The sequence below is a fragment of the Carlito syrichta genome, unplaced genomic scaffold (assembly GCF_000164805.1).
Source record: "Carlito syrichta isolate Samal-C Ts95f unplaced genomic scaffold, Tarsius_syrichta-2.0.1 Scaffold153679, whole genome shotgun sequence".
Lineage (NCBI taxonomy): Eukaryota > Metazoa > Chordata > Mammalia > Primates > Tarsiidae > Carlito > Carlito syrichta.
The window spans coordinates 169,805-195,545 of record NW_007097775.1 but is presented as its reverse complement, the minus strand read 5'-3'; the positions used below and the strand labels follow the sequence as shown (position 1 = coordinate 195,545).

Below are 25,741 nucleotides of genomic sequence, written 5' to 3'. Positions count from 1 at the left end.
CTGCAAAATCACGCACTCAGGAGATGTCAAGCAGATTTAGACGGGCTCAGGCCTGAAGGGGGTCTAAAGGTCTTAGCCTGACTCCTCACTTTGTTGGTGAGGAGACAGAACCGCAGAGATCGAGTGACCCGTCTAGTCATCAGGCTGGTCGGCCAGCCCAACCTGGCTGCTGGCTGGTGCCTGCTTCGCTCTGCTACATCTTTGTATCTGTGCCTAGAATTTGGAACTGCTGTTATCAAGGTCTCTTAAGTGCTAATGCTATACCCAAAATTCTTCAAGAGATAAGCATCATAACTCCCTGAAGGAGAGACATGTGAGTCTCCTTCAGAAATAAGAAAAAAATGCTTTTTTATATAACAAAATAAATTTTAGGATGAAATTGTCAGATTTTCCCAAGTGAAAGATAAATTGATTTGTCAAACAAGGTTAATATGATAGTTGTATCATATTTTTAAAGATCTTGTAAATTTTTATAGGAAAATTTGTTGTACAATTTTTATAAAATATTGTATAAATTGTAAAGAACATCTGTGATTCTTTTCAATTGAGTTTCCCAATAGAATTTTTTCTTGTAGTCATTGACAAATAAATGGTTACTTTTATCTCTAAGATTTTTTTAAACATACTTTTAGTTGCCCATCAGAGACTTGTATAGTTGACTTAGTATCATATTCTTTTGTTCTAATCAGAAAAATGGCCTATTTAACTTAATGTTTTAGTCTAAAGCAAACCTCTTAACTTCAGTATTGACAGGCCTTAGATAAAGAAATTTCTAAAATGGCCTTATTTTTCTCAGTACTCAAGATTTGCTCATTTATTTTTCTTTTCAGTTTCAGCAATCACACACACACTTTTCTTATTCCTGTTTATGATATTGGCTCTTAATTATAAAATGGTCCGTTGTGGTTTGTGGCAGTTATTTTCATGGGGATGGAGGAGAGGCACCATGTAGAGAGTTTTCAGGCTGTTTATCAGGTCGAGAATATGGAGCACCTGATCCCTTGCTATTTTTGCCTTGAGGTGATGACACATCATAAAATTCAGCAGCAGTACAGTATGTGCTTCTTGCCTTGTAGCGACTGTACTTTCACATACTAGAATTGCTTCAAAAACTTCCTATGGGTTCTGGCTAATAGAAAATCAGGGCTAGCCGGGCTCAGTGGCTCAGCCTGTAATCCCATACCTTGGGAGGCTGAGGTGAGTGGATTGCCTGAGCCCGCGGGTTCGAGACCCGCCTGGGCAACTTGGCGAGACCTCATTCAACAATAAATCAAAAAATTAGCCGGGCCTGATAGTGCACACCTGTAGTTCCAGTCACTGGAAGGCTGAGGCGGAAGGATTGTCGGAGCCTAGCAGGTCGAGGAGCAGGGAGCGGCCACTGCACTCCAGTCTGGGTGACAGAGTGAGACTGCAACTCAAAAAAAGAAAATCAGGCCTAAACTGATAGAAAATGCTTCGGTGATGACCTTTGGTAAGAGTCACTTACCTAATCTTAAATTGTAAACTGAAATTTTGGGTAGGTATGCAGGCAGTTTGGCAGATTTTTCTCTTAAAGCAGAAGCCCCATTAAGTTAATGGGCATATTTTATGTGGTCTAGATTAGAATCTCACAGTTCTAAGCAGTATGAGGAAGAATCTTAAGTGATGTGCAATTACAGACAGATAACTTTATAGCTTGACTCGAAGTTGAGACATTCATTCAATAGTGACTGATTACTATCTGGTAACATCGTTTTCAAATACTGATTCTAAAAACTTTCTATTGTCCCTTTAAAAGTCTGATTGGAAACCAGATTCTTAAAGGGTTTTTTGATTAATTATTTATTATTCATGAATTGAGTTTGAAATGTCATGTCCCTCTGGCACTGATAGTTTTTAAATGACTCTTTCCCCCCTTTAACAGAGAGACTTTCTCCTCTCAGCCTCACAACTGCTTGGGTCCTTTGAGCTGTGTTTTCTTGTCTCTTAACAGCAGAAGACCTGTAACTGATTTAGGATTTGACAAATGACTCATGAAATAGGGTGTGAGAAAGACCTAGGTAACCAAATAAAAGCCGTTTATGCATAACTGTGCAAGTCAAATACCTGCCCAATTTTTATCCCCATGGGTGTTTGAAATCGGCCAGATGGCAGATAGAGAGGAAGTATCTTTCTTTTCCCCGTGAGCATGTGAGGTGCTTCCTCTGGGTCAGAGCATTATGCTCAATGTTCTCTACCATTGCAACACTAGAGGCAGCTAGTGGAAGGCCTGGTTCTCGTCTAAGCATTCAGGGAGGTTTTGCAGACCACTTTTAGCCATCTTTAAATAGATTTAAGTTTTAAACTTAAATAATACTTCATGTAGAAATTGGTTTCTTAGTGTTCTTAGTTTGTTTTGTTTTGTTTTGTTTGTTTGTTTTGAGTCAGGGTCTCACTCTGTTACCCAGGCTGGAGTGCTGTGGTACGTTTATGACTCATCATAGCCGCATCCTCTTGGGCTCAGGCAGTTCTTCCACTTCAGCCTCCCAAGTAGTTGGAACTATAGGTACATGCCACCACGCCCGGCTAATTTTTTTTTTTTTTTGGTAGAGATGTGTTCTCACTATGTTGCCCAGGCTGGTCTGGAACTCCTGGGCTCAAGTGATCCTCCCACCTTAGCCACCCAAAGTGCTGGGATTTACAGGTGTGAGCCACAGTGCCTGGCTGGGAAATTAGTATATTAAGTCCTTTGTGCAGTTAGTGTAGTTGCAGTCTTCAAACAAATCATTCTCTCAGTTCTTGCCTTTACAGATGGAAAGGTAATGCGTGACCAATAAATCAATTTCTCAGTTCTTGCCTTTAAAGATTGAAAGGTAACGTGTGGCCAACATCTGGAAGAGTTAGTGACAGTAACTATGAGCTCCAAGAATAAATGATCATGCAGTATTTCCAAAACAAAAAAAATTTTCAGGCAGAGTTTAAGAATCCAGTCCCTAGTTTATTCAAACACTTAGATCAGACCGTATCTTAACCTACCCATTGATAAATACCTTTTGAAGATAGAGTACAAAATTTTTTAAAAATCTCATCCAATAAATATTTTTCTCCTAAAAGACAAATCCGGGACACAGTGAACTGGATTTTCAGTGAGCAAATGTTGGTTTACTACATCAATGTTTTCCGGGATGCTTTTTGGCCAAATGGGAAATTGGCACCACCAACCACAATCAGAAGTGAAGAGCAAAGTCAGGAAACAAAACAGAGAGCACAGCAAAAGCTACTTGAAAACATTCCAGGTGAGGCCTGGGTTATTATCCTGAAAAGCATAAAGATAAAGAGGGAATGTTAACCCTATTAAGGTATTTTTCATTGATATTTCTTAGGAAACATTCTTGACCATGAAAAAAATGATCATATTCTCTTCTTTTAAACCATTTCTTGTCACTTGCTAAGAAGCTATGCTGAGAATCTTAACAATTTTTAACTAGAAAAATGTTTTAGAACAGATAATAAATTTTGTGCTTTGGAAATTCTGCTAACGTACAGTGTTTTGAGAGCTGAATTTGTAGCAATATATCAATATTTTAATTGTTAAAATTAATAACAACATATTAAAATTACAGTTTACATAAAGTATCATGTTGAAAAATTATAAATGCACTTATTTTCTCTTTAAGCGTTTGAGAGAACTGACTACTCATGTGTCTTATGCTCAGTGCCCTTATTTATTATGTGTATATCATGTGATATCTCTTTCATTGAACATCTATGCATTGTGCACTTTATCAGTAGCAGCACAGATATAAACTTCATTTTTCAGATACGCTTCAGAACCTTGTTGGACAGCAAAATGCCCGCCATGGTATAATAAAAATATTCAATGCATTGCAGGAAACAAGAGCCAATAAGCATCTGTTATATGTGAGTAAGTTAAAGCTCGAGGGAGTTTTTCAGACTGCTATATTTTTGTTCACATATTGGGGTAGATTTTAATTATTTGTATTCTTAATCATGCCTGTTACTTACTGTGAACCCATTGGCTCTTATCTGTTAATTTGGTTGGAAAAAAACAACCCTAGTGCATGTAGCATTCTCATTCTCTCATACTGGTTGTCTCTCTTGGTTTACTTATTTCAACAAAACCAACGGCTCCCAGTATCTCTTCGATTATAGTTACCAATATTAAATATTGTTGGTGATTTGATCATGGCTACCTAGAGTTTATATGGCATTAGTTTATTTTGTTTGAGAGTCATTTGTTCCCTGAGAATAATTTCAGACCTACAGTTAGACTTTTCTCTTAGATGCAGGTATTTATTTTTAGTAAACCCATGGAGAAAATAAACACATTTCTCTGCTATTTCCCCCTCTTCTTTCTTGGTTCAGGTGCTGATGGAACTGCTGCTCATTGAACTGTGTCCCGAGCTGAGAATTCATTTAGATCAACTTAAAGCTGGTCAAGTTTGAGACTGCACAAATAAACCACCAGAAAAATGTCTGTGTAATAATAGACATGAAACATTTTCCTCTTTTCCACAGAGGGCTTGACTGAGAACCATATTGATTTTTATTTTAGCTCCACCTCCCCTCTAGGTTGGTGTGAATAAACAGAACCAGGGCGGAGGGGACTCGATGCTGCAGTAGGCAACAGGAAAAAAATACTTACATTGATTTTTATTTAAATACTGTAAATACTTTAAAGTTTAACATACTGATTTAAATACAAATGTTAATATGTGATAACTTAGAAAATATTTTAAAGTTTATGAAAACGATTTTGTTTTAAAATGAACTATGAATATTGTACAGTCAATTTCCTCACTGAGGATTCTGAACATTCCTGTATTACTTCATGTGTATTGAAGAACATTGTTGTGCAATGCTTTGTGTAAAGTTATTGTGAAAATTTTATTGTCTTTATTTTTACCAAAGATTTCCTATAGTTTGAGCATTCAAAGCAATAAAATCTAAAAATGAATCGGCGCTGTATTATATTTAAGATATTTATATCTCACAAAAAATGAAGTTGAAACACTTTGAGCAGTTCAAATATTTACTGAGTGCCTTTTTGTAAAAACAAAACAAAACAAAAAACACTGTAGTTCCTCAAGGAAGTATAAAGTTTGTTGCCTTTCTCTAGGCACAAAATAAATATGTGAAATACGACTTTTAGTGAGTGAAAAGAGCCAGGGAGGTTGCAATCCGAACTTCACCGTGACACACAGGCAGGACTGGGATGGGGAAGCAGAAAGAGGAAGGAGGTCACTTAAGGGAGTTCAGGGACTTGATTAAAGCCCACAAGGGGCATTAGGTGAGATCCATAATTCAGATTTTGGCTTGTACTGACTGTGTAGCCGTGAACAAATCACTTAATCAGTTTTTGTGCGTTTCACCACTCATTATGCAGTGATAATAGACTACCTCCCCTCGTTAATCCCCAGGGATATTGAAAACAAAATGACTAAAAGGCAGAAGTTCCGCTTGAATTCATGAGAGAAAGATACTAGATATATAAAAAGTAGTAGGTTATATTGTTGATAGATTATATCTGCCAAGTTCTTGATAAGAAGCAAAGGTAAATGATTAAAAATTGGTAAACCGAAATTTATCTTTGAGATTCTTCTAGTTTTAGCTTTTTATCCACTTTCAGAAAAACCCAAAGTTGACTTTTTTTTTTTTTTTTTTTTGAGTTGGAGTCTCACTCTATCGCCCAGACTGGAGTGCAGTGGCCGCTCCCGGCCACCGCAGCCTCGACCTGCTGGGCCCCGGCGATCCTTCCGCCTCAGCCTTCCGAGTAGCCGGAATTACAGGCATGCGCTACCACGCCCGGCTGATGTTTTGATTTATTGTAGAGATGAGGTCTCGCTGCCCAGGCAGGTCTCGAACCCGCAGGCTCAGGCAATCCACTCACCTCAGCCTCCCAAAGGCGCGGGATTACAGGCTGAGCCACCGAGCCCGGCCAAAGTTGACTATTTATATAGATAAGAATTATCCTCCAAAAGGCTACTTTAAGGGGAAAAAAAGGTCATATGGTATATACATCCAGGGAAGAGAAGCAATGTGAGTTGCCAAGCCCAAAGAACTCATCATAACCCAATTCCTGGAAATGTCCATTGTGTGCATAACTCTATACTATCATTTATTTAGACTGTAGCTGTTAATATTGCAAATTAGAAAAATAGCTATTATTTTGATTCCTCAATATTTATTTGTGATAGAGTCTCATATTTTTCATGAGATATCAGCTATTAGGAACCTCAGAGAAGTTTTTTGTTTTTTTTGTTTTTTGAGTTGGAGTCTCACTCTGTCTCCCAGACTGGCGTGCAGTGGCCACTCCTGGCCACCGCAGCCTCAACCCGCTGGGCCCCAGTGATCCTTCCGCCTCAGCCTTCCAAGTAGGTGGAACTACAGGCGCACGCTACCACACCCAGCTAATTTTTTGATTTGTAGAGATGAGGTCTTGCCAAGTTGCCCAGGTGGGTCTCGAACCCTCAGGCTCAGGCAATTCACTCACCTCAGCCTCCCAAAGCGCGGGATTACAGGCTGAGCCACCGAGCCCGGCTAAATTTTTTGTTTTGAGAGTAATGATCTGGAAGCCGCAACTACTTGAGTTAAAGACTAACTCTACTCAAAGGTCAAGGTATAAACCACTGTCCATAGTAGAGGCAGTTTCCAAAAGCTCACCTGTACCAGAGCATCAGCTTTATGGTAACCACAGTAAACTGAAAATTTTAATTCTGTGTTGAGTTCACCGAAGACATTTAGGCACATAGCATGTTACTACATATGACCCATGTCAAATTCCTAAGTACATGATCTCTGAGACCTATGTTTTGATGGCAGTTTAAAAAGTGGTCTTCTCTCTGGGTCACTCTTACTCTGTATTTTAAGAGTCTTATCGAAAGGCTTTAGAAACTGAATTAAGTATGGAGAAGAAAATACTGGTTGGGAATTTGGATCTTCAATGGATGATATTAAGAGAACTAGAGTAAAATAAGTGGCTTGTATTGTAGAAAAAGGTTTAAGTTAGACATTATGAAATCTTGTAGTGGACTTGAGATGTTGAATAGTGTTATTAGTGGAGTATATAGAGCCTTCAGTAACAATTTTAGAAGAGAAGGACTGGTTTTCAGAGATGGTTTAAAGTTTTTTTTGTTTTTTTAAGAGATTTAAGACAGCAGTACTTGACCACTTGAGGATATCTCAAACCTGAGTCTGTTGAAACTTCTCTTTCTTAAAGACATAATAAAGTTCTTGCAATATAGGCAAGCCAGAACATGTAACAGGAACAAATAATTTTCTGCCATGCAGCACTTCTCTAGTGACTGTCACCTACATATTAATTGCATTTTCCCACTACTAAGAAGAGATCTTGTTTAAATCCATTGTCAGAAAGGCTGGAAGTGATTTATAAAATAAAGCTATATCAATTTAGTATGTTTACAAAAAAGGGATAGTTAAGGTATCTTTAAGACATTTTCCATGTATATTTTTTTCACAAATGTATGTCCCTATATAGTCTTATGCATGTGGTTTACTATTTTTATTGTCACCTTTTGCCTTTGTAGATGTTATTGATACAAGGAAAGCCTTTTGCTTATTTAATTCTTAAACAATAGTTGTAGTTCTTATATCGTTAAATGATTTTATTGAATTTTTTTGAACTATTTCTTTTGCCTTGAAATATATCTAGGGTTTAAAAAATGTAGAAAATCAAGAAAAAAGAAAAAACACAGAAAATGAGTTGAAGCACAAAGAATCTTTTTTCTGTAATTATCTTATGAATAATCATCAGGAATATAGCAGTGGCTTTACTCATTAAATTCAGACCTTTGAGGAAAGATTTGGAGAGCAAGATTCTAAAGCAAGATCTAATACCCATTGATTTTGAAGTTTATATGTTTTACATTAGCTAATTATTTACTTAAGAATTTAAGAATACAAGCTGTCCCAAAAGACTTAGTACAGTTTTAGCTTTAATAACTTCAGAAGTAGATGTGCTATACTAACACTTACCATTTGAAAGTTTGATCCTGTAAATTTCTTTGACTCTTATTTAGTTTTGTGAATTTTACATTTAAATTTTTTTAAAAATTGAAACAAAAAGTTTAAAATGTTATTCAAAATTCACAAAAGGGCCAAATAAATTTAAATTAAACTTTCAAATGTGATTTTAAATAAATTTGTAGCATTTCCACTTCTGAACTTATAAAACTCATACTACATTAAGTCTTTTTAAACCCGGTATTTAGGAAAGGAAAGATACTTACTTTATAGATTGGTTTCAATATTTAGTATGGTCTATGAAAGCCTATGGGATAGGAGGTAGATCTCTGAGAACTCTTCCAGCAGTGTGGTCCTGTGTCTAGGTTTTAAGTTGCGAACATTACAGCATACAAGTTCAAGAATGAAGATAACATGTCACCTGTACTGGGATGCAGAAAATAACCAAACGTAGCTGCTATAAAAAATAAACACGTTGTATGGTGTTACACTTGATGACCTTTGTTGAAATGCATTGTGGTCTAAATTCTTTGATGAATAAGTAAGGAGTGAAGTTCATCTGCCAATGCAGGATTCAGGCGACAAGCCTTAAAATGAAAGAGAGTCAGTTATTTAGATAGATTCTAGTTGTCTTTCTTCTTTTTAAGTTTATTTTTAAGAATGATAAAGTTCATGAATTTCAAGGAAGTTTGTTAATTAAGATACTTTTCAATTCTGACTTCCTAATCAGAATAAGGGTGTTTCCAATTTAACCTATGCAAAATAGATCCTACTCAAAATAACCATGTTAATTTCATTTGAAAGAGAGAACATTTTATCAGTGCCAAGAATAAAAGGGGTTTAAGCACTGATGATAGCATTGTATGTTATGAATTATTAAAATCAGTAAAATAGAGAGCATTGACATTGGCCTCAAACTTGTCATGATCTCAGGATGTAATAGCAGCATCTATATTAATCTTATTTTAAAATACATCATTTAATTATGCCAAAAGTAAATAGTGATAACACGCATAATTTCTAGAATGTCACAGAAATTGTCCCTTCAGTACCCATGACAGTTTGTCACTAAGTATTTGCTTGGTTGCTTCTAGTGGTAGGACCACACCACCTTAGAGAGAAAACTTTGTTTCCTGGACAGTTATTTTGGAGGGCTCTTTCTTATATAAAGCTGAGATTTCCCTCCATATACTTTAGAATCATTGAAGGGTCCCAGGAGAACATATAATGCTGGTTTCATAGAAACCTAGGAAGCAAAGTAGCTGGCAAAGTCACCCAGCTTGACAGAGGCAGAGCTGAGAGCACAACTGGGTCTCCTGCCCTCGGGTTCTCTGTTAACCTTATCGCCTCACCTCCTACCGTAACACAGGGTCATGGCTACAGTTCCGCGCCTTCCCCACAGCTCCTTTCCTATGGAACGCTCTGCCAGTCCAGGGAAGACCACCATCAGGACCCCCTCATGTACCTTTGCTCTGAGTGAGGCCTTCTCCATTTCTCTCGCCATGCCTCACGTGACATGATCCCAGGCCTTTCACTGGGTGACTGCCTCTAGATGTTCTCCATTTTTATGACTATTTTGAGTACAGGATTCTAGATGTGGTCTCATTTGTGGAGGCTAGTGGGCTGTTACCTCCCACTCTGTATGGAAGAGTTCTCAAGCTGCAATCTGTTTCGCTATTTAATTCAGAATGAACGCATTCCTCATGTCAGAATGTATTCATCCCAGAGTTTTCCAAGGATAGCATAGAACCTGAAATGGACTTGGTTTGGCATAATGCAGAGTGTTTAAATGAAAAAATTTAACAAACTGTTATTCATACTAGTAGAATGGTATAGTGGGAAACACCTCAGAGGTCAGTATATTTATGGGTCTGATGCTCTGCAAATTGTGTGTGTGTGGTCAGGGTCTCACTCTGTCACCCAGACTGGAGGGCAGTGACAATCACAGCTCACCCGCAGCCTCAACCTCCTGGGCTCAGGCGATTCTCCCACCTCAGCCTCCTGAATGGCTGGGACTACAAGTGTGTGCCACCATCTCTTGGCTAATTTTTCTTTTTATTTATTTATTTTTTTGGTAAAGATCAGGTTTCATTATGTTGCCTAGGCTGGTCTTGAACTCCTGGGTTCAAGCAGTCCTCCCACCTCGGCCTCCCAAAGTGCTGGTATTACAGGTGTGAGCCAGCACACCCAGCCTCCGGAAATTTTAATTTCAAACAAAATACTTGGGCTTAGGGTTCTCAAACTTACCTGACATTGGAATCCCATGGAGACCTTCAAATGTACTTGTGTCTCCCAGAGATCATGATTTAATTTCTCTGAAATTAAGCCTGAGCTTTGGAGTTTTTAAAAGATCCTCGGGTGATTTTAATATTTAGGTTTTTACCACTGCTATAATATCAGATTCAGCCAAGGGACTTAAAATTTTTCTTGCCTTCTTCCCCGCCCCACTCAAGCTTAACAATGTGTACACTCCGGGAGGCAGTCTGTGACCCGGGCCATCATGGGGATATCAGGAACCTCATCACAGTCAGCAATCCTGATGGAATGTTAAGTGGGGAAATTGAAAAGGACGTCAGTTATGGTTTACGTCTTCACACACGCTGTGTCTAGAAATTGTCTTTCTGCCTGAAGTGATTTCTCTCTTCCCCTTGGAGAACAAACTACAAAATTTTTATGGTGTAATTCTATCTTGACCTCATGAACGTCATGGACCTAAGATGTGCACAGCTTTTCGCTTTTTCTGAAAGATCCAGTGTCCCCACTTTGCAACCCCCACTGCCCCTCCTGCTTATTAATGGCTGTATTATTTTAGATATGAAATTCATTTGGAATCTAAATAAATTGATCACATGGGTGAAAATATGGAAGAGACTTATTTTAACGGATTGCCTCAAACTCGTGACTATTTCTCCCAAGTGTGGTAAATGTCATGTATAAAAAGCATGTTCAAAAAACTACATCTCATTATACTGGAATGACAATATAGGTTCATCCTTTTTCTGGGTGAAAGACATGAACTTTAAGATCTTGGTGCTGGGCGTCCTGCTATGGATAATATCAGGATGCAATAATAATTTGCATCAAAATGGGGCTTTTTATAATTTCAGCTTCATTATGCTGATAAGAATCTGACAGAATTGTCTGCAGCCAATCTGCATGTCTAACAGCCTCTCTAGACAGATACTATCTGCACAGTAATTGAGTAGGAAAAAAATGCTAATCCTCGTTGTTCAAGTCTCAACTAAAAACACAGAAATTTATATTTGGGCTAGTTAATATTTTGTTCTAAAGCTTACTTTGGAATAATAGTGTTTAGCTGTTGCTTCATCCTTGGGGATGCCCAAGCCCAGCTGAAGACACCTTGCGTGGTAGAAGGACGCCATGGCCATGCCTCTGCTGATGAACTCCGGGAGACAGTCTGTGACCCGGGCAATCATGGGAATGTCATGAGCCTCATCATAGTCAGCAATCCTGATAGGACGTTGTGAAATTGAAAAGGACATCAGTCATGGTTTACGTCTTCACAAAACGCTGTGCTTAGAAATTGTCCTGCCTACGGTGATTTCTCTCTACCCCTTTGAGAATTAAGTTGTTTGCTGTGTGGTCAAGGGTTCGCCTAACGTAGTCAACTAGTATCAGGGAAAGATGAACTAGAATAGTTCCAGCTTCCCTATGATTATACTCAGCAGGCTTCATAACCACTAGGAAACAACTGTGTTTCTTTTTTCAGTACTACTATTTTAAGTAGTACATTATCTACCTGTGGATTTCAACTGAAGGTGGAGGAAAGCGTTTTCTGTTTCTTTGGATCATATACTGAAACACCAACCTCAAATTTGGATGTTAGTCACATAGGACCAGAAAACATATCTGTCTTTAAAAACGGGCAATAAAGTCATTCTTTACAACCCAGACACAAATATGGAGAATTGTCTGAATACAAGATCTAGTCAGCGCCCTGTGAACCACAACCAGACGAGGAATAGGAATGTGGAAAACCCTGAGAAGTTCCAAAGACTTTAAAAAACTATTTAAAGTCTTGGTTCTACCCAGGATGGGCTCTTGCTCGGGATGCCGGCGATCACTCCTGTCAGTGGCCTGCTGCCTGGAAAGCAAGACGCTGGCGAGGAGCACGTACCCAGCCCCTTCCCTTCATCCTCCCTTGCAGATCTGGGCTCACCCAGCGTCTTGCTTTGAGCCTTCACACTTGAAATTATAAGGGAATAACAAAAGATTCCCTGGCTATAAGATAAGAGCTATGATTTGTCTCTAGGAAATAGTTCTAGTCCCTTGAGTATTTCACTCTAGTGGGGGGAGATGGTGGCGCTGTCGTAGGCGTGACTGGGAAACACCAGCACGTACACAGTCTGATGGCCATGCTAGAGAACATCCAGGTCTGTCTCCCGGAATATTGCTTCTATGTACGACAAGCCAATGAATGTAGGGAAGTACATGGAGACTTGTGGATTCAGGGAAAATAAGTTTTTGTATATTTTTTTTTTTTTTTTTTTTTTTTTTTTTTTGAGTTGGAGTCTCACTCTGTCACAGACTGGAGTGCAGTGGCCGCTCCCGGCCACCGCAGCCTCGGCCTGCTGGGCTCCGGCGATCCTTCCGCCTCAGCCTTCCGAGTAGCCGGAATTACAGGCATGTGCCACCATGCCCGGCTGATTTTTTGATTTATTGTAGAGATGAGGTCTCGCTGCCCAGGCGGGTCTCGAACCCGCGGGCTCAGGCCATCCACTCACCTCAGCCTCCCAAAGGCGCGGGATTACAGGCTGAGCCACCGAGCCCGGCTAGTTTTTGTATATTTTATTAGATACTAGAGTCAGCCTTTTAGCCATTATTCTCATTTTGTAGTCTGTACGAAGGTATACTTCAGGTGTGCAATTATAGAACTGCATGGCTAAGAAGTGGAGGACAAAATTAAGAAAGCCAGCAATTCTGACGTGCCAAGCTATGTTAAGTACCCCGTATACCATTATTATAGTCCCGCTGTAGAAGTATTTTCTTACAACTAAAACAATTGATGCTTTAAAAAGTTAAGACACTTGCTTAAGCTAACAGCACTGAAATTCTGAAGGCTAATGGCACAGAATTGCACTCTCCGATAGGGTAACCACTAACCACATGGCTATTTAAATTAACTCAAATTACATTTAAAAGTCCAGTCCTAAGTTGCCCTGGACACATTGCAGGTGTTCAGAAGCCATCATTTCCAGCACTGCAAAAAGCTCTGTTGCAGACACATCTGGAGTTCTTGTAAATACCTTCACTCAGCTTATTGAAATGTTGCTGTGGTTTGAATGTGTCCCTTCCAAAGTTCAGGTGTTGCCAATGTCCTATTGTAAAGAGGTGGGGCCTCCGAGAGAGTTAGGTCATTGGGGCGTCTCCACGACTGGGGTTAAGGCCTTTGTACCAGGGACTTGCTGTCGTTTTGGGCTTGCTTGCCCTTCTGCCTTCCACTGCCACGTGAGGGCGCAGGGTCCCTCCCCTCCCGAAGGGTGCAGTCCTCGCCGCACAGACAGACCTGCCACTGCCTGGATCTTGACCCTTCCTGCCTCCAGAACTGCGAAATAAATTTCTGTTCATTAGAAATGACCCAGTCTGTGATATTCTATTCTAACACCACGAAACTAAGACATTCACCTTTTGGAAAAGGCCACACACTTTGTGAAAAACTTCATCTTATAGTAATACTCCACGAGGTTCCCTTGAGCATAGACATTGCCCCGTTGTGCTGCTTCCCGTAAGCAGTGTAGGGCAGCGTCGGTGTCTTGGCGGATGCCTTGTCCGTAGAAGTACATGAGCCCAAGTGCACCCTGGGACTCCAGATTTCCATTGCCACATGCTTCTGAATGCCAGAAAAATGCCTAAGGAAAAGCACAGTTTCATCATCGTTCTTGGGATTTGCAAAATGAAATTACAAAGGAAGAACAAAAAATTCTCTGGCTGTAAGATAGAACTATGATTTGTCTCTAGGAAATAGTTCTAGTCCCTGGAGTATTTCACTCTAGTACCAAATTCACATACGTAAGACAGTGTGGAGGTGAGTTTCTCTGCTGTCTGTCCACAGTGCAGGTGTGTCAATGTCCAGAGAGTTCATGGCAGAGGAGGGTCAGCTATCCTAGGCTTCAAGATTTTTGGATCTTCCAGAGTAAGGATCAAGAAGGTGCAAAATAGGAGCTACGTGTCTGAAAGGCTCGGTGCCCAGCAGGGGAGGGGACCTATGATGTTGTGGAAAGTTAGAGCTCAGATGGACCTGCAGCCGCCCAGATCAATACAACCAAAGGTGAAAGCTGCCTGTAGTTTCAAGCATATTTGCCTAATACTGCAGTGAATTTGAATTCACTTTATAAACTCCAGGGGCTGCTGAGTTATAGGAGGATAGTCTTAGTGTTTATGCACCTCTTACAAATTTGCTGGTAAGTCCTCTCACAAGTAGGACTCAGCCCTGTATATTTAAATCATTGATGGTGAAAGATTATATTTCTATGAAAGTATTAAATGGATTTAACTTGTAAATTAATTACTAGCACATTTTATTTACTAGTATCACTCCTCAAATCAAAGGTACTATTTAGTCACACATAAAAGGATCTGGGTTCTTAACTTCAGGGCTATACCTCTTTTAGCTTTTTAGAGTACTTTATAGGTTTTTATAGTATACAAGATACTCTCACATTTGTGGTCTCCTTTGGTAGATGAAGAGAAGGTGGCATTTACAGATAAGTAAAAGGTGTGAAATGAGCTTTGCGATCCTAAAATGTAAATTTTTTATATTATAAAGAAATACAAGAGATATCAAAAACGACACACTTATTTTCCACTATGCTCTCAGAAAAGAGATCAATATCGATGTAAACACAACACTAGCATTAAAGGGAAGAGCTAGGCGTGGTGGCGCACGTCTGTAGCCCCAGCTACTCTGGAGGTGGAGGCGAGAGGATTGCTTGAGTCCAGGAGTTCAAGGTCAGCCCAGGCAATGCGCGGGAACCCCTATCTCTGAAAAAATAAAGGAAGCGGAATGTTACCTTTTCTAACTCTCTCGGCTCCTTTGTTGAATAATACAACCCAAGGATACCTTGAGCCTTCACACTTGCTTTTGGATTTCCATCGTCTGCAGCAAAAAGCCACAGTCTAAAAGAGAAAGCCAGGCAAGTTATTATTTGTTTCAGCATTTCATCCAAATGGAATCTTGTTCTCAGGTATGTTACCTTTCAGCTTCCTCGTCTGATCGTTTCACACCTTTTCCTTCATAGTAAGCTCTTCCAAGGTTGTAAGCAGCTGCAAATTTTAAGTGTCTTGCTTTGGGGCATGGAGAATCAAGAATTTTCTTCATAAACTGCACTCCTTTCTCCTTCCACAGAGGACAAGAACAAACACAAAAACCTGTTTTCAGTCTTACCCAAATTAAATCTCCTTCTCCCCATAAGGTTTTGGGGTGTTCGCCGTCTGACATGGCGTATAGCGGGAATCTCCAGCGGGACCACACAGCAGGAGGTGAGGGCAGGCCAGTGAGTGAAGCTTTCTCTGCATTTACAGCCACTCCCCATGGCTCACGTGACCGCCTAAGCTGCATGTTCTGTCAGGTCAACGTGGCATATGAGTCTCAGGAGCACGAACTGTATCGTGAACTGCACATGCAAGGGACTGGGCCGCGTGGTCCTTATGAGGAAGGAAGGCCTGCTCTGAGGCGGAGCTGAGGCGTGACGCTAGTGCTGGGAGTGGCCCTGACTGCACAGAGACCATAATAAATCAGTTGCTTGCAGACTCCTATCAAAGCCCTATCACTGAGTGACAAGTGTTCCTGTACTTCAATGGTGCAGCTGCATCTGGTGGCAGGCTTTAAGTCAGAATCCAACACTTTTTTTCGTCCACATATGGCCCACCCATTATTTTATTTGCCACCTCAGTCTGTGCATGTTTTTTTTAAATGGTGAGTTATAGGATTATTTCATTATATATTACAATGCAGTACTAATAGAAATAGAGTGTACAATGGATGTAATGTGTTTTAATCATCCCCAAACCAACCTCCCCTCCCCAACCCCCTGGTCCATGGAAAAACTGTCTTCCGCGAAACTGGTCCTTGATGTCAAAAACATTTGGGACCACTGGTGTATAATATCATGAATCTCTTCCAAGGGATTGTCCTGGATTCTGCAGGGCTAGAGATAAGGAAGCAACTGATTTGTAAAAGTGCATCTCCTATTCAGGTACGCCCAGGAGCCTTCAGACATAGGGAATTGCTTTCATTTCATAGCTTCTGCAGTTGCACTGAGTCTCGGTTTGGCTCTCCTTGTTTCTCTCCTCCCTCCCACCTTATAACTCTTCTTCTGAATCAGCACAGATCTTATCAAAGTGCAAGAATAGCCAGGAATTTCTTTCACACTTGTAATTCTTACAAATTACAAATTCGTGAGCCCCTAACAAATGCTGTCTTCTCTTCAAGCATACTTTTATTAAGTGTGCTCGGTGGTCATATGCATCTAATATACTCATCTTAAACACTAATGTGATATCTGCTACATAGACATAAATCATAAAAGAGATTCTAACCACTAGCAACAATAGAATTGCTCTCCCCCCAAAGCCACCAGAAACAAATCAAACATCACTCAAAAAAAAAAAACTTTTGGATACTCAAATATATCTTGATATACTTCATTCTAGCTTTTCTCTAATTGCTTTCTCAAAGTGCTATGCTGACTAAACACCAAGCAATAGATGAGAGAATAAAGGTGTTTTGGTGACTCCTAGATTATAGGATTTATTTTTGTGAATATGTGAAATAAATGTCTATCATCTTTCCCCCAACTGTATAGTAAGAGTGGATTTAAGGAAGTAGTTGTCAAGTGAAGTGGTTGTATAAATCCTCCCATAGATCACAATGATTAAATCTAGACAAAACACTAAAAGCATCTTTTAAAGGCACTGGATGGTGTGCCAAACAACAGACTGAAGAAGAGATGATTCTTGAAAACTGCAAGGAACTATAGAGCTCAATGGACCCCGGACAGGATAAACACAAAAACCCTGTCCTCAGCAGACATTATGGTGATACCGCTGCAAACCAGAGATAATCTTGAAAGCATCCAGAGGAAAATGATGCATTATAAGCAGGGGAACTATAAAGAAATTAGGGGCTACTTCATGAGAAATGAGGAAGGCTGGAAGACTTTAGAATGACGTATTAAAGTGAAAAGAAAAACTGTCCATTAAAAAAATTCATCAAAAATAAAGACAGAGACATTCTTAGATCATCAAAACCTGAGATAATGTCTCACCTACAGACCTATGCTACAAGAAATGCTCTTTAAGGCAAGGTTGAAAGGAAGTATGAAATATGTTAGATGGTAACTCGATTGACAGGAAGGAATGGCTGGCTCCAGAAATGGTAAAAATGTCAAGGAACACATAAATACATGTGTATGTGTACGCTTTGTCTTTTAACTTTCTCAAAGGGCTTGTGACTAAAGCAAAAAGTATAACTGTTTTGTATTTTGGGGCTGATGACATATATAAATGTAACAAATTCCATAGCAAATAGCACGAGGACTGAGGGTGAGGGAGAGGGTGGATGAAAACATACTTGGGCAAAGTTTCTATATTTTACCTGAATTCAATGTTAACTCTGTACATTGTGATAAGTTAAAGGTGCATAGCATAATCTCTATGGCAACTATAAAAATAGCAAACAAAAATAGCTAGAAAATCAATATGTTAAAACGGAATACCAGTTATCAAATGGTCCCATCACCATTTCCAATGGATTTGAAATAGCACTTTTATGATAAACTACATACCCATACATATGTGGGTCTTTCTGAACTCTCCATGCTGTTCGTTTGATTGATTTGTCTGTTATTGACCAAATGTCGCATTGTTTTGAGTACTACAGATGCATACTTGGCTATGTAGTAGTATAATCCCCCCCATTTTGTTCTTTCTTTAAAATTAGCCTGACTATTCCATATTTGCTCTTTGATATAAATTTGAGAATCAGCTTACCAAAAAAAAAATTTGTAGGAAATTAGATTCTGATTGCTTTCGATGTATAAAGTTGAATTGAGAGCAGTAAGAGATGAGATGTAAAAATGGTGTGCCTGGAAAATAAAAGCACTGACAAATGGGCAGCCCCCCAGTCCAATGACCTATAGACTGTGGCTGCGGCAACCAAGTCTCCTGCACCCTCGCACTAAATTCATCCATAGGATTACTGCCTTGTGCTGGAGGAAGTGTAAAAAAAAAAAAACCTTTGAAGAATTCTGAGTAGGAGATAAAGCAAGAAGAGCCTTAAGATGGCCATCACCACAATGTAAGATGGCCATCACCACAATGTTATCTCAAAAAAACTGATTGATGATTTTTTTTCCCAATGCTAGTCCCAAATTCCATATGCAGCTTCCCCAAATGTTGGGGTCTATGTGTAATTCTTATTTCTATAGGATAATAGGGAGCTCTTAATGCTCCCTGAAGAAAACAGACATTTCAAGTTTACTACAAGTATATATGGCTTAACCAGAGTCTGCATCAAGTTGGGATCAATAATTACTTGGTACATTAAGGAAAGAAGGTGAAAAATGAAAAGAATTTGATCTTGCCCCTTTGCCCTGGGTAACTCCATGATGAAGCGAACCGTATAATCTTAGGTAAGAAGGGACCCACATACAGACACTGTCTTCGTTTTCCTCCTCTAGTCTCCAGCTGTGGCTCCAGGCAAGCCATTCTGTTTTGGAGTTGCCATGTGCCAACCCATCGGACCTACCAATCATTATTGTCTCTCTACTCCTTTGTGTTATCACCCCCCATTATCCAGCTTATTCTATATCTGTCACCATACTCACTCCTTTGTTTCTCTTTGCCTTCATGACACTGGCTCATCAGGCAAATAGCTTTTTCTCTACCTACTCTGCTGGAGGAAAAAAAGCACAGCCATGGCGATAGGGCCTCCTTTAAATTGATGACAACAGATGTCAGAGCGAGCCTTCTGTATTGGTAAGCAGTACCATCAGTTTGTCTCCTCAATTCTCTCTCCCACTTACCTGGAAGATAAGATACTGCTATGGTTTGAAAGTGTGCCCCAAAATTTCAACTTATTTTTTTTAGATGGGGCCGTACTCTGTCACGCAGGCTGGAGTGCAGTAGTGTGATTCCGTCTCACTGAAAGCTTCCTTTCCTGGATTCAAGTGATCCTCCTGCTTCAGCCCCCAAAGTAGCTGGGACGACAGGTATGCATCACCATGCCCAGCTAATATGTATTTCTTTTAAGTCAGGCTGGAGGGCAGTGGCCCAATCATGGCACAATCATGGCTCGCCACAGCCTCCACCTCCTGGACTCAGGTGACCCTTCTGCCTCAGCCTCCTAAGTAGCTGGGATGATAGGCATGCAACACCATGCCTAGCTAATTTTTTAAGTCTTTTTGTAGAGATATGGTTTTACTAGATTGCCCAGGCTGGTCTCAGACTCCTAGGTTCAAGCAATCCTCTCGCCTCAGCCTGCCAAAGGGCGTAAGCCTCCACACCTGGCCAGGAAATTTAATTGACATTAACAGTATTAAGAGGTGGGGTTTTTTAGATTAGGCCAACAAGGTTCTGCCTTCATGAGTGGATTAATGCCTTTATCTCTGGGTTGGGTTCCCGATAAAAGGATACGTTGGGCCTGACTTTCTTTCTCTGTCTCATGTGAGTGCACTTTCTTGCCATAAGAGACCCTTCCACCATAAGATGACACAGCAAGAGGCTGCCTTCCCAGATACCAGTACCATGCTCTTGGACTTCTCAGCCTCAGAACGATGAGCCAAATAAACTTCCTCTCTTTATAAACTGTTCACTCTGTGATATTCTGTACTGAGATACTTTTCCAGACCTTACTGTCTCTCTTCAAACTTCCACACCCCCTTCTCTCTCCTTCAGTTTATGGCTTCATCTTTTCTTTTTTTGGCGGGGGTTGGAGTCCCACCCTGTCGCCCAGGCTGGAGGGAAGTGGCACACTCATGGCCACCCCAGCGTTGACTCACTAGGCACCAGTGATCTTTCTGCCTCAGCCTTTCAAGTAGCCAGAACTACAGGCGCACACTACTACACCCGGCTAATTTTCTATTTATTGTAGAGACAAGTTCTCGCCAAATTGCCTGGGCTGGTTTTTTTTTTTTTTTTCCCTTCTTTTTCTTTCTTTCTTTTTTTTTTTTTTAATAGAAATCATGAAACCCTTCACAAATGTGTGTATCATTCTTGTACAGGGGCTATGTGAATTTTCTCTGAATTGTTCCAACCTTAGTGGACATGCTGCTGAGACAAGCACATGACTTTAGTTCCGTTTCACTGAGAAGATAGAAGGATCAAAAGAAACACCAAATCCATTTACATTATTCATCCATTTTTTAAATCTACCTTGATCTTGGGTATCAATTTACAAATCTCCTGTGATATCTTTGCTGGGAGAACTTTCCCTTGAGACCAGCGACTACACAGGTATTTCTTACACTCTGTAGCAAAACTGTGCTTATCTCTACTTCCTCGCCTCCACATGGCTCCTCCGCCCATTCCAGTCTTGGTCCATAACGGCTCCACTGAAAATGCTCTTGCCAAGGTCTCCAGTGAAATCCATTTGAATCTGCCCAGTGATTGGTGTTCAGTCTCCATTCCACTTGCTTTCTCAGCAGAATTTGAGACAGACGGTCACTCCTTCTTTCTTGAAATATCTGTGTCCTCTGACTTCTCATCACGGTGCTTCCCCTGACTTCCCTCCACTCTCCCGGCTGCTCCATGCCGTTCCCCTTGGCTGGCCATTCATTCCTTCCCTTCCGCCCGTTAACGATAAGAGGGCTCCCAGGCTCTGTCCTTGGGTTGTTTCTCTGTGTGTTCACTCGCTCAGTGATCTCATCCAGTCTGTACCTTCCCTCGCCCCACAGATGACCTCACGTACTCTTGCATTCCTCACTGCTCCAGAGCTCCTGATTTTCTATGTGGCATCTCTAGTTAAGAGTCTTAACACTCGAGTGTAAACTCGTAGGTATTCCACAACCCAAACCTCCTTCGGCCACCCCATTTTTAGTAAATGGCAACATCCTCCACTCAAGCGAACAATCAGGAGTCATTCTCGATTCCTTCCCTTAACACTGACCTCTCTCCAAGTCTATCAGAAAGTACTGTCTTCTTTAAAAAGCATAGGCATGGTGGTTCACCTGTAATCCCAGTACTTTGGGAGGTGGAGGCGAGAGGATTGCCTGAGCCCAGGTGTTCAAGACCCACCTAGGCAATGTGTCGAGACTTCATCTCTACAAAAAAAAAAAAAAAATTAGCTGAGCATGGTGGTGTGCACCTATAGTTCCACCTACTTGGGAAGCTGAAGTGGAAGGATCACCTGAGCCCAGAAGGTCGAGGCTGCAGTAGCCGTGATTGTTCCACTGCACTCCAGCCTGGGCAACAGAGTGAGACTCTGACTCAAATAAATAAAAAAAGAAAAAGCATACCCTAACTCTGTCCACTCTTCTCTAATTTGACTATTATAACTTCCCTTAAAGCTGCCATCTTCTCCGAACTACTGCAATGGCTTCCTCACTGGACTCCGCTTTCACTCTTGCCTCCAAGCAATCTACTCTCCACATCACAGACACAGTCATTTTTAAAATGTAAATCACATAGTAAGCTCACTTGCTGGTAGTGACTTCACACTGCATGGAGAAGACAGTTCAAGCCCTTGGGCTTCGTACCAAGTCTTGTGTGGTCTGGTCCCATCTCACTGGTTTGACTGCGCCCAGCCACACTGTCCTTTCGGTTTCTCAGGCCTTGACCGCACTGTTTCTTCTGCCCGGTGTGTGATTCTCCCAAACCTAGCATGGTTGCTCCTTCTCATTGCTCAGTTCTTAGCTCAAAGGTCATGTTCTCAAAGGGGCCTCCTCAGTCTGAGACTGGAGGCCTTCCCAGGCTGAAGGGGGCTTCCTAGCCACTGGCACCCGCCATCTCATTTTGTATTCTTCACGGTTCATTCTATGGGATGCCATCCGGTTCATCTTCCTTCCTCCAGCTAGAACGTCGTCTTGTTCAACGCAGTTTCCCCAGCGCCTAGAACAGTGCCAGGCCCATAATGGGTACTCCATAAATACGTGTTAGAAGAACGAATGGCAGATTCTGGGACAGTGAATGAGCAGCTAGAGGGTGTGGAGTTGAGGCGGGAAGACCATGAGGTTATTGATAAAATACTGGCTCAGGGCCAAGCGTGGGGCTCACGCCTAAATCCTAGCACTTTGGGAGACCAAGGTGAAATAATCACTTGAGTCCAGGAGTTCAAGACCAGCCTAGGCAACGTAACAAGACTGTCTCTACTAAAAAAATAAATCAGCTGGGTATGGTGCATATGCCTGTAGTCCAAGCTACTACAGAGACCGAGGAAGGAGGATAGATAGCTTGAGCCTTGGAGTTTAAGGCTGCAGTGAGCTAGGATGACACCCCCGCACTCCCGCCTGGGCAACAGACCAAGACTGCTTCCAAAACAAAATAAAAAACAAAGGCATATCGTGAGGTTAGAGTTGAATATAGAAGTATATCTGGCAGCAAAGGACAAAAGACGAGGAGAAAAGAGAGAGAGCAGGATTGGACTAAGAGGTCAAAGGTCTTGTTCAGTGACAGTGAGGGAATGAGAGACGTGGACTGCTAAAGGCAGCTGTAGGTAGAATGCTAGAGCCTGAGGGTTTCTTATGTGGTATGGTTTCGGGTGACGACAAGGTTCAGGGTCTGGTGGTTCACCACTGGGTGGTTAGCAGAGATAAAGCATAGGCAAAGGACACAGGACGTGTGCTGGGCATGTCAAGGAACTCTAGGGCTAAGGCGTTCGTCCTCACAGACCCTTAAGTCAGATCAAGTGATAGCAGGGCGTGAGAAGGAAACCAAATCCTAGAGCCAAGAGCTTTGGATTCATATTATTAGGAATGACCAACCACCAGGACACAGAGAAGCAGAAAAGCAACGGGTTGGTCCGAGCTTCCCAGGAGCTACTTTACGCATCGGGCGAGAGGAGACGATGGCTGGAAAGTGAATGAATGAAGTTAAGGAAGTCAATGCCAACTCAACCTGAGCCCTGTGGAGCGCTGAGAGGAGAGCCCTCCACTAGAGGCAGCTGCTGGTGGGACAAGTTTCCGGACCGGCCTGGAGGTGAAGGAAGGCCTTCGAGAAAGGCTGAGGACGCTGGGGGCTTCATCTGCTCCCTGGAAGCTTTCGGCGGGAGGGCAGGCAGCAGGAGACGCGAGGGAGTCGAGAACAGGTGAGGAGTCGGATGGCCAGAGAAGCAGACAGCCTAGGTGGTGTCCAGCGATGATCAGCCGCCAAGCTTGGTGGGACCAACTGAACTCCAGGCTCGGAGAGAAATGCTGGGGCAGGTTCGGAAAACAGTCAGGGTGGGCTTGGCTGCAGGACGGGGGCTGAAGCCCCTGAAGACAGCAGGCAGGCAGAGACAGCACGCGTGGAGCTCGGGGGAGGGTTTGCAGTGGCCGCTCCTGGTTTGGAGCGGGAAAAGGGCACTGTTTTGATAACGGGGTCCTGGAGGGCCTCTGAGAGTCGTGATATTTGAGGAGATCCCAATGGGAGGGAGGCCGCAAAAGATGGTGCAGCTGCCTTGTTGAGAGAAGAAGGGGAGTGTGATTTTGTTTTGGAGACTCAGCACTGTCTTGGCGCCATGGTGCCTCCACGGGGAAGTAAGCGCCCGGAGCCAGGAATTCAGTAACTTGATTTAGCCAACATGATTCAGATTTCCAAAGACTGATCAGCCTCTAGAATGGCTAAGTTCAAGTTTCTGGACTTGCAGGGCTCAAAGCCAGATTCCAGGCTTTATTTTACTTTAGCTGTTAAAGTGGTATATTGTAGTCACAGAATTCCTCGTGTTGGGTTATTAAGTTCCTGAGCTACAAAATGCAAATACGTATGTACATGTATATATACAGCTGACCCTTGAACAACACGGGTTTGAACTGTGTGGCTCCATTTCCACCCAGAATTTCTTGTGCCTGGGCCACCCCTGGGACAGCAAGGCCGACTCCTCCTCTGCCCCTCCTCCTCAGGCTGCTCACTGTGAACCCGGCTGGGATGAAGACCTTTTTGATGATCCACTTCCACTTAGTGAACAGCAAATATATTTTCTCTTCCTTACTATTTTCCTAACAACACTTTCTTTTCTCTGGCTTACTTTATTGTAAGAACACCACATATAACACATATAAGCATATACAATATGTGTTAATTGACTGTATATGTTATTGGTAAGGCTTTTGGTCAACAGGGGGCTATTAATAGTTAAATTCGAGGGGAGTCAAAAGCTATATATGAATTTTCGAAGGTGTGGGGCTTGATGTCCCAACCCCTACATTGTTCAAGGATCAACTGTATATATAATTTCTTTGCGCATGGGACAATACATGGGGGAATATATTTTAAAATGTGTCCATATTTCGCAGTAGAATTTGGAATGATTCTGGCTTTTCTCATTTGTATTCATTTGGAATAACTTCAAAATAAAGGGAAGCATTTTAAACGGAAATGTTAGTGACAACGAATAGTAGCAAGGAACATCTTCTGTGGTAAATCAAAGAATTCAAAAATTCTAATTGGCTCTTAGAGACTCAAATGGTGCAACCAAAACTGACAAAGAAATTTCTCAGTCTAGATGACCTGAATTTCCCACAGTATCTATTTCTGACCTAGTATCTCAAAAGTTAAAGCCATGAATGTCTTCACTATTTTGTAGTATAGGCAAATTCCGTTTTTATCTATGGCCACTAGCCTGGAAGGATATTTCTATAATGTTTTAACATGTTAAATATTCTGTGGTTAATTATGAGCACCATGTTCAGGAAAGAAATCTGAACTGTTCCCTTTCCCTGCCTCTCAGTAAAGTGAACTCTCAACGCTAGAACTATATGTACCAGAAGAGACAAAGTATGCCATGAAAGGCACTCAATGGAGAAGTTGCTACCAATTTTTTTTTTTGCCATATCTGCTTACCATCTGAACAGAAATGTAATGAATAATTCAATATAGAAGCAATTCCAGTAGAATAACCCTAGTTTGTGTTAGCATAAAAGAAGAAATTATTGGAAAGATTAAGAATTTCTCTAGATGGCCGGGCGTGGTGGCTCAAGCCTGTAATCCCAGTACTTTGGGAGGCCAAGGCAAAAGGATTGCCTGAGCTCAGGAGTTCGAGACCAGTCCGGGCAACTTGGTGAGACCTCGTCTCTACAATAAATCAAAAAATAAACTGGGCGTGGTAGCGTGCACCTGTAGTTCCAGCTACTTGGAAGGCCGAGGCGGAAGGATTGCCTGAGTCCAGGAGGTCGAGTCTGCGGTGGCCGTGAGCATAACACTGCATTCCAGCCAGGGCAACCGTGTGAGACGCCCAATTAAAAAAAAAAAAAAAAGAATTTATCTAGCTTATGGGAGGGTCCTTCAAAGGACACGTGTAAAAGGCTCAAGTAAAAAGAGGCTAGTTCTTTTTTGTAGCTGAACCCAGTTGCATGAATCTGGAAGGGCTTTGGAGAGAAGCTATTAGCCAGGGGACGGAGAAGGGGCAGGGAGGCAAAAATATACTGATTCTGTTTTTCACATAAATGTAAAACTGATGCCAACAGTCTTAAATGCTAACAGGCCGGATACTATTAAAATATAAAGATAGGGATATATTAAAATATATAAACAACTTCAACTGTATAAAGTAATCCATTAGCAACGAAATCTTTTTTTTTTTTTTTTTTGAGTCGGAGTCTCACTCTGTCGCCCAGACTGGAGTGCA

The 25,741-nt window shown here is 41.4% G+C and overlaps 2 protein-coding genes across 4 annotated transcripts in view; one reads left to right on the top strand and one right to left on the bottom strand.

The window, feature by feature from the left end:
* The window catches only part of SNX25 (sorting nexin 25), a 117,844-nt gene extending 112,906 nt beyond the window's left edge, over positions 1-4,938 (top strand). For all 3 annotated transcript variants that reach the window (XM_008050788.1, XM_021708974.1, XM_021708973.1), the window contains 3 exons: positions 3,073-3,254; positions 3,779-3,879; positions 4,345-4,938. In XM_008050788.1, coding sequence (XP_008048979.1) covers positions 3,073-3,254; positions 3,779-3,879; positions 4,345-4,425 — 364 coding nt within the window. In that variant the 3' untranslated portion in view covers positions 4,426-4,938. The remainder of the gene's footprint in view (positions 1-3,072; positions 3,255-3,778; positions 3,880-4,344) is intronic.
* Positions 3,187-25,741, bottom strand: part of LRP2BP (LRP2 binding protein) — a 25,905-nt gene continuing 3,350 nt past the window's right edge. The window contains exons 5-10 of the mRNA XM_008050790.2: positions 15,177-15,319; positions 14,994-15,099; positions 13,609-13,832; positions 11,259-11,433; positions 8,229-8,549; positions 3,187-3,274 (exon numbers count right to left, since the gene is read on the bottom strand). Of these exons, the coding sequence (XP_008048981.1) occupies positions 8,484-8,549; positions 11,259-11,433; positions 13,609-13,832; positions 14,994-15,099; positions 15,177-15,319 (714 nt within the window). The 3' untranslated portion in view covers positions 3,187-3,274; positions 8,229-8,483. The remainder of the gene's footprint in view (positions 3,275-8,228; positions 8,550-11,258; positions 11,434-13,608; positions 13,833-14,993; positions 15,100-15,176; positions 15,320-25,741) is intronic.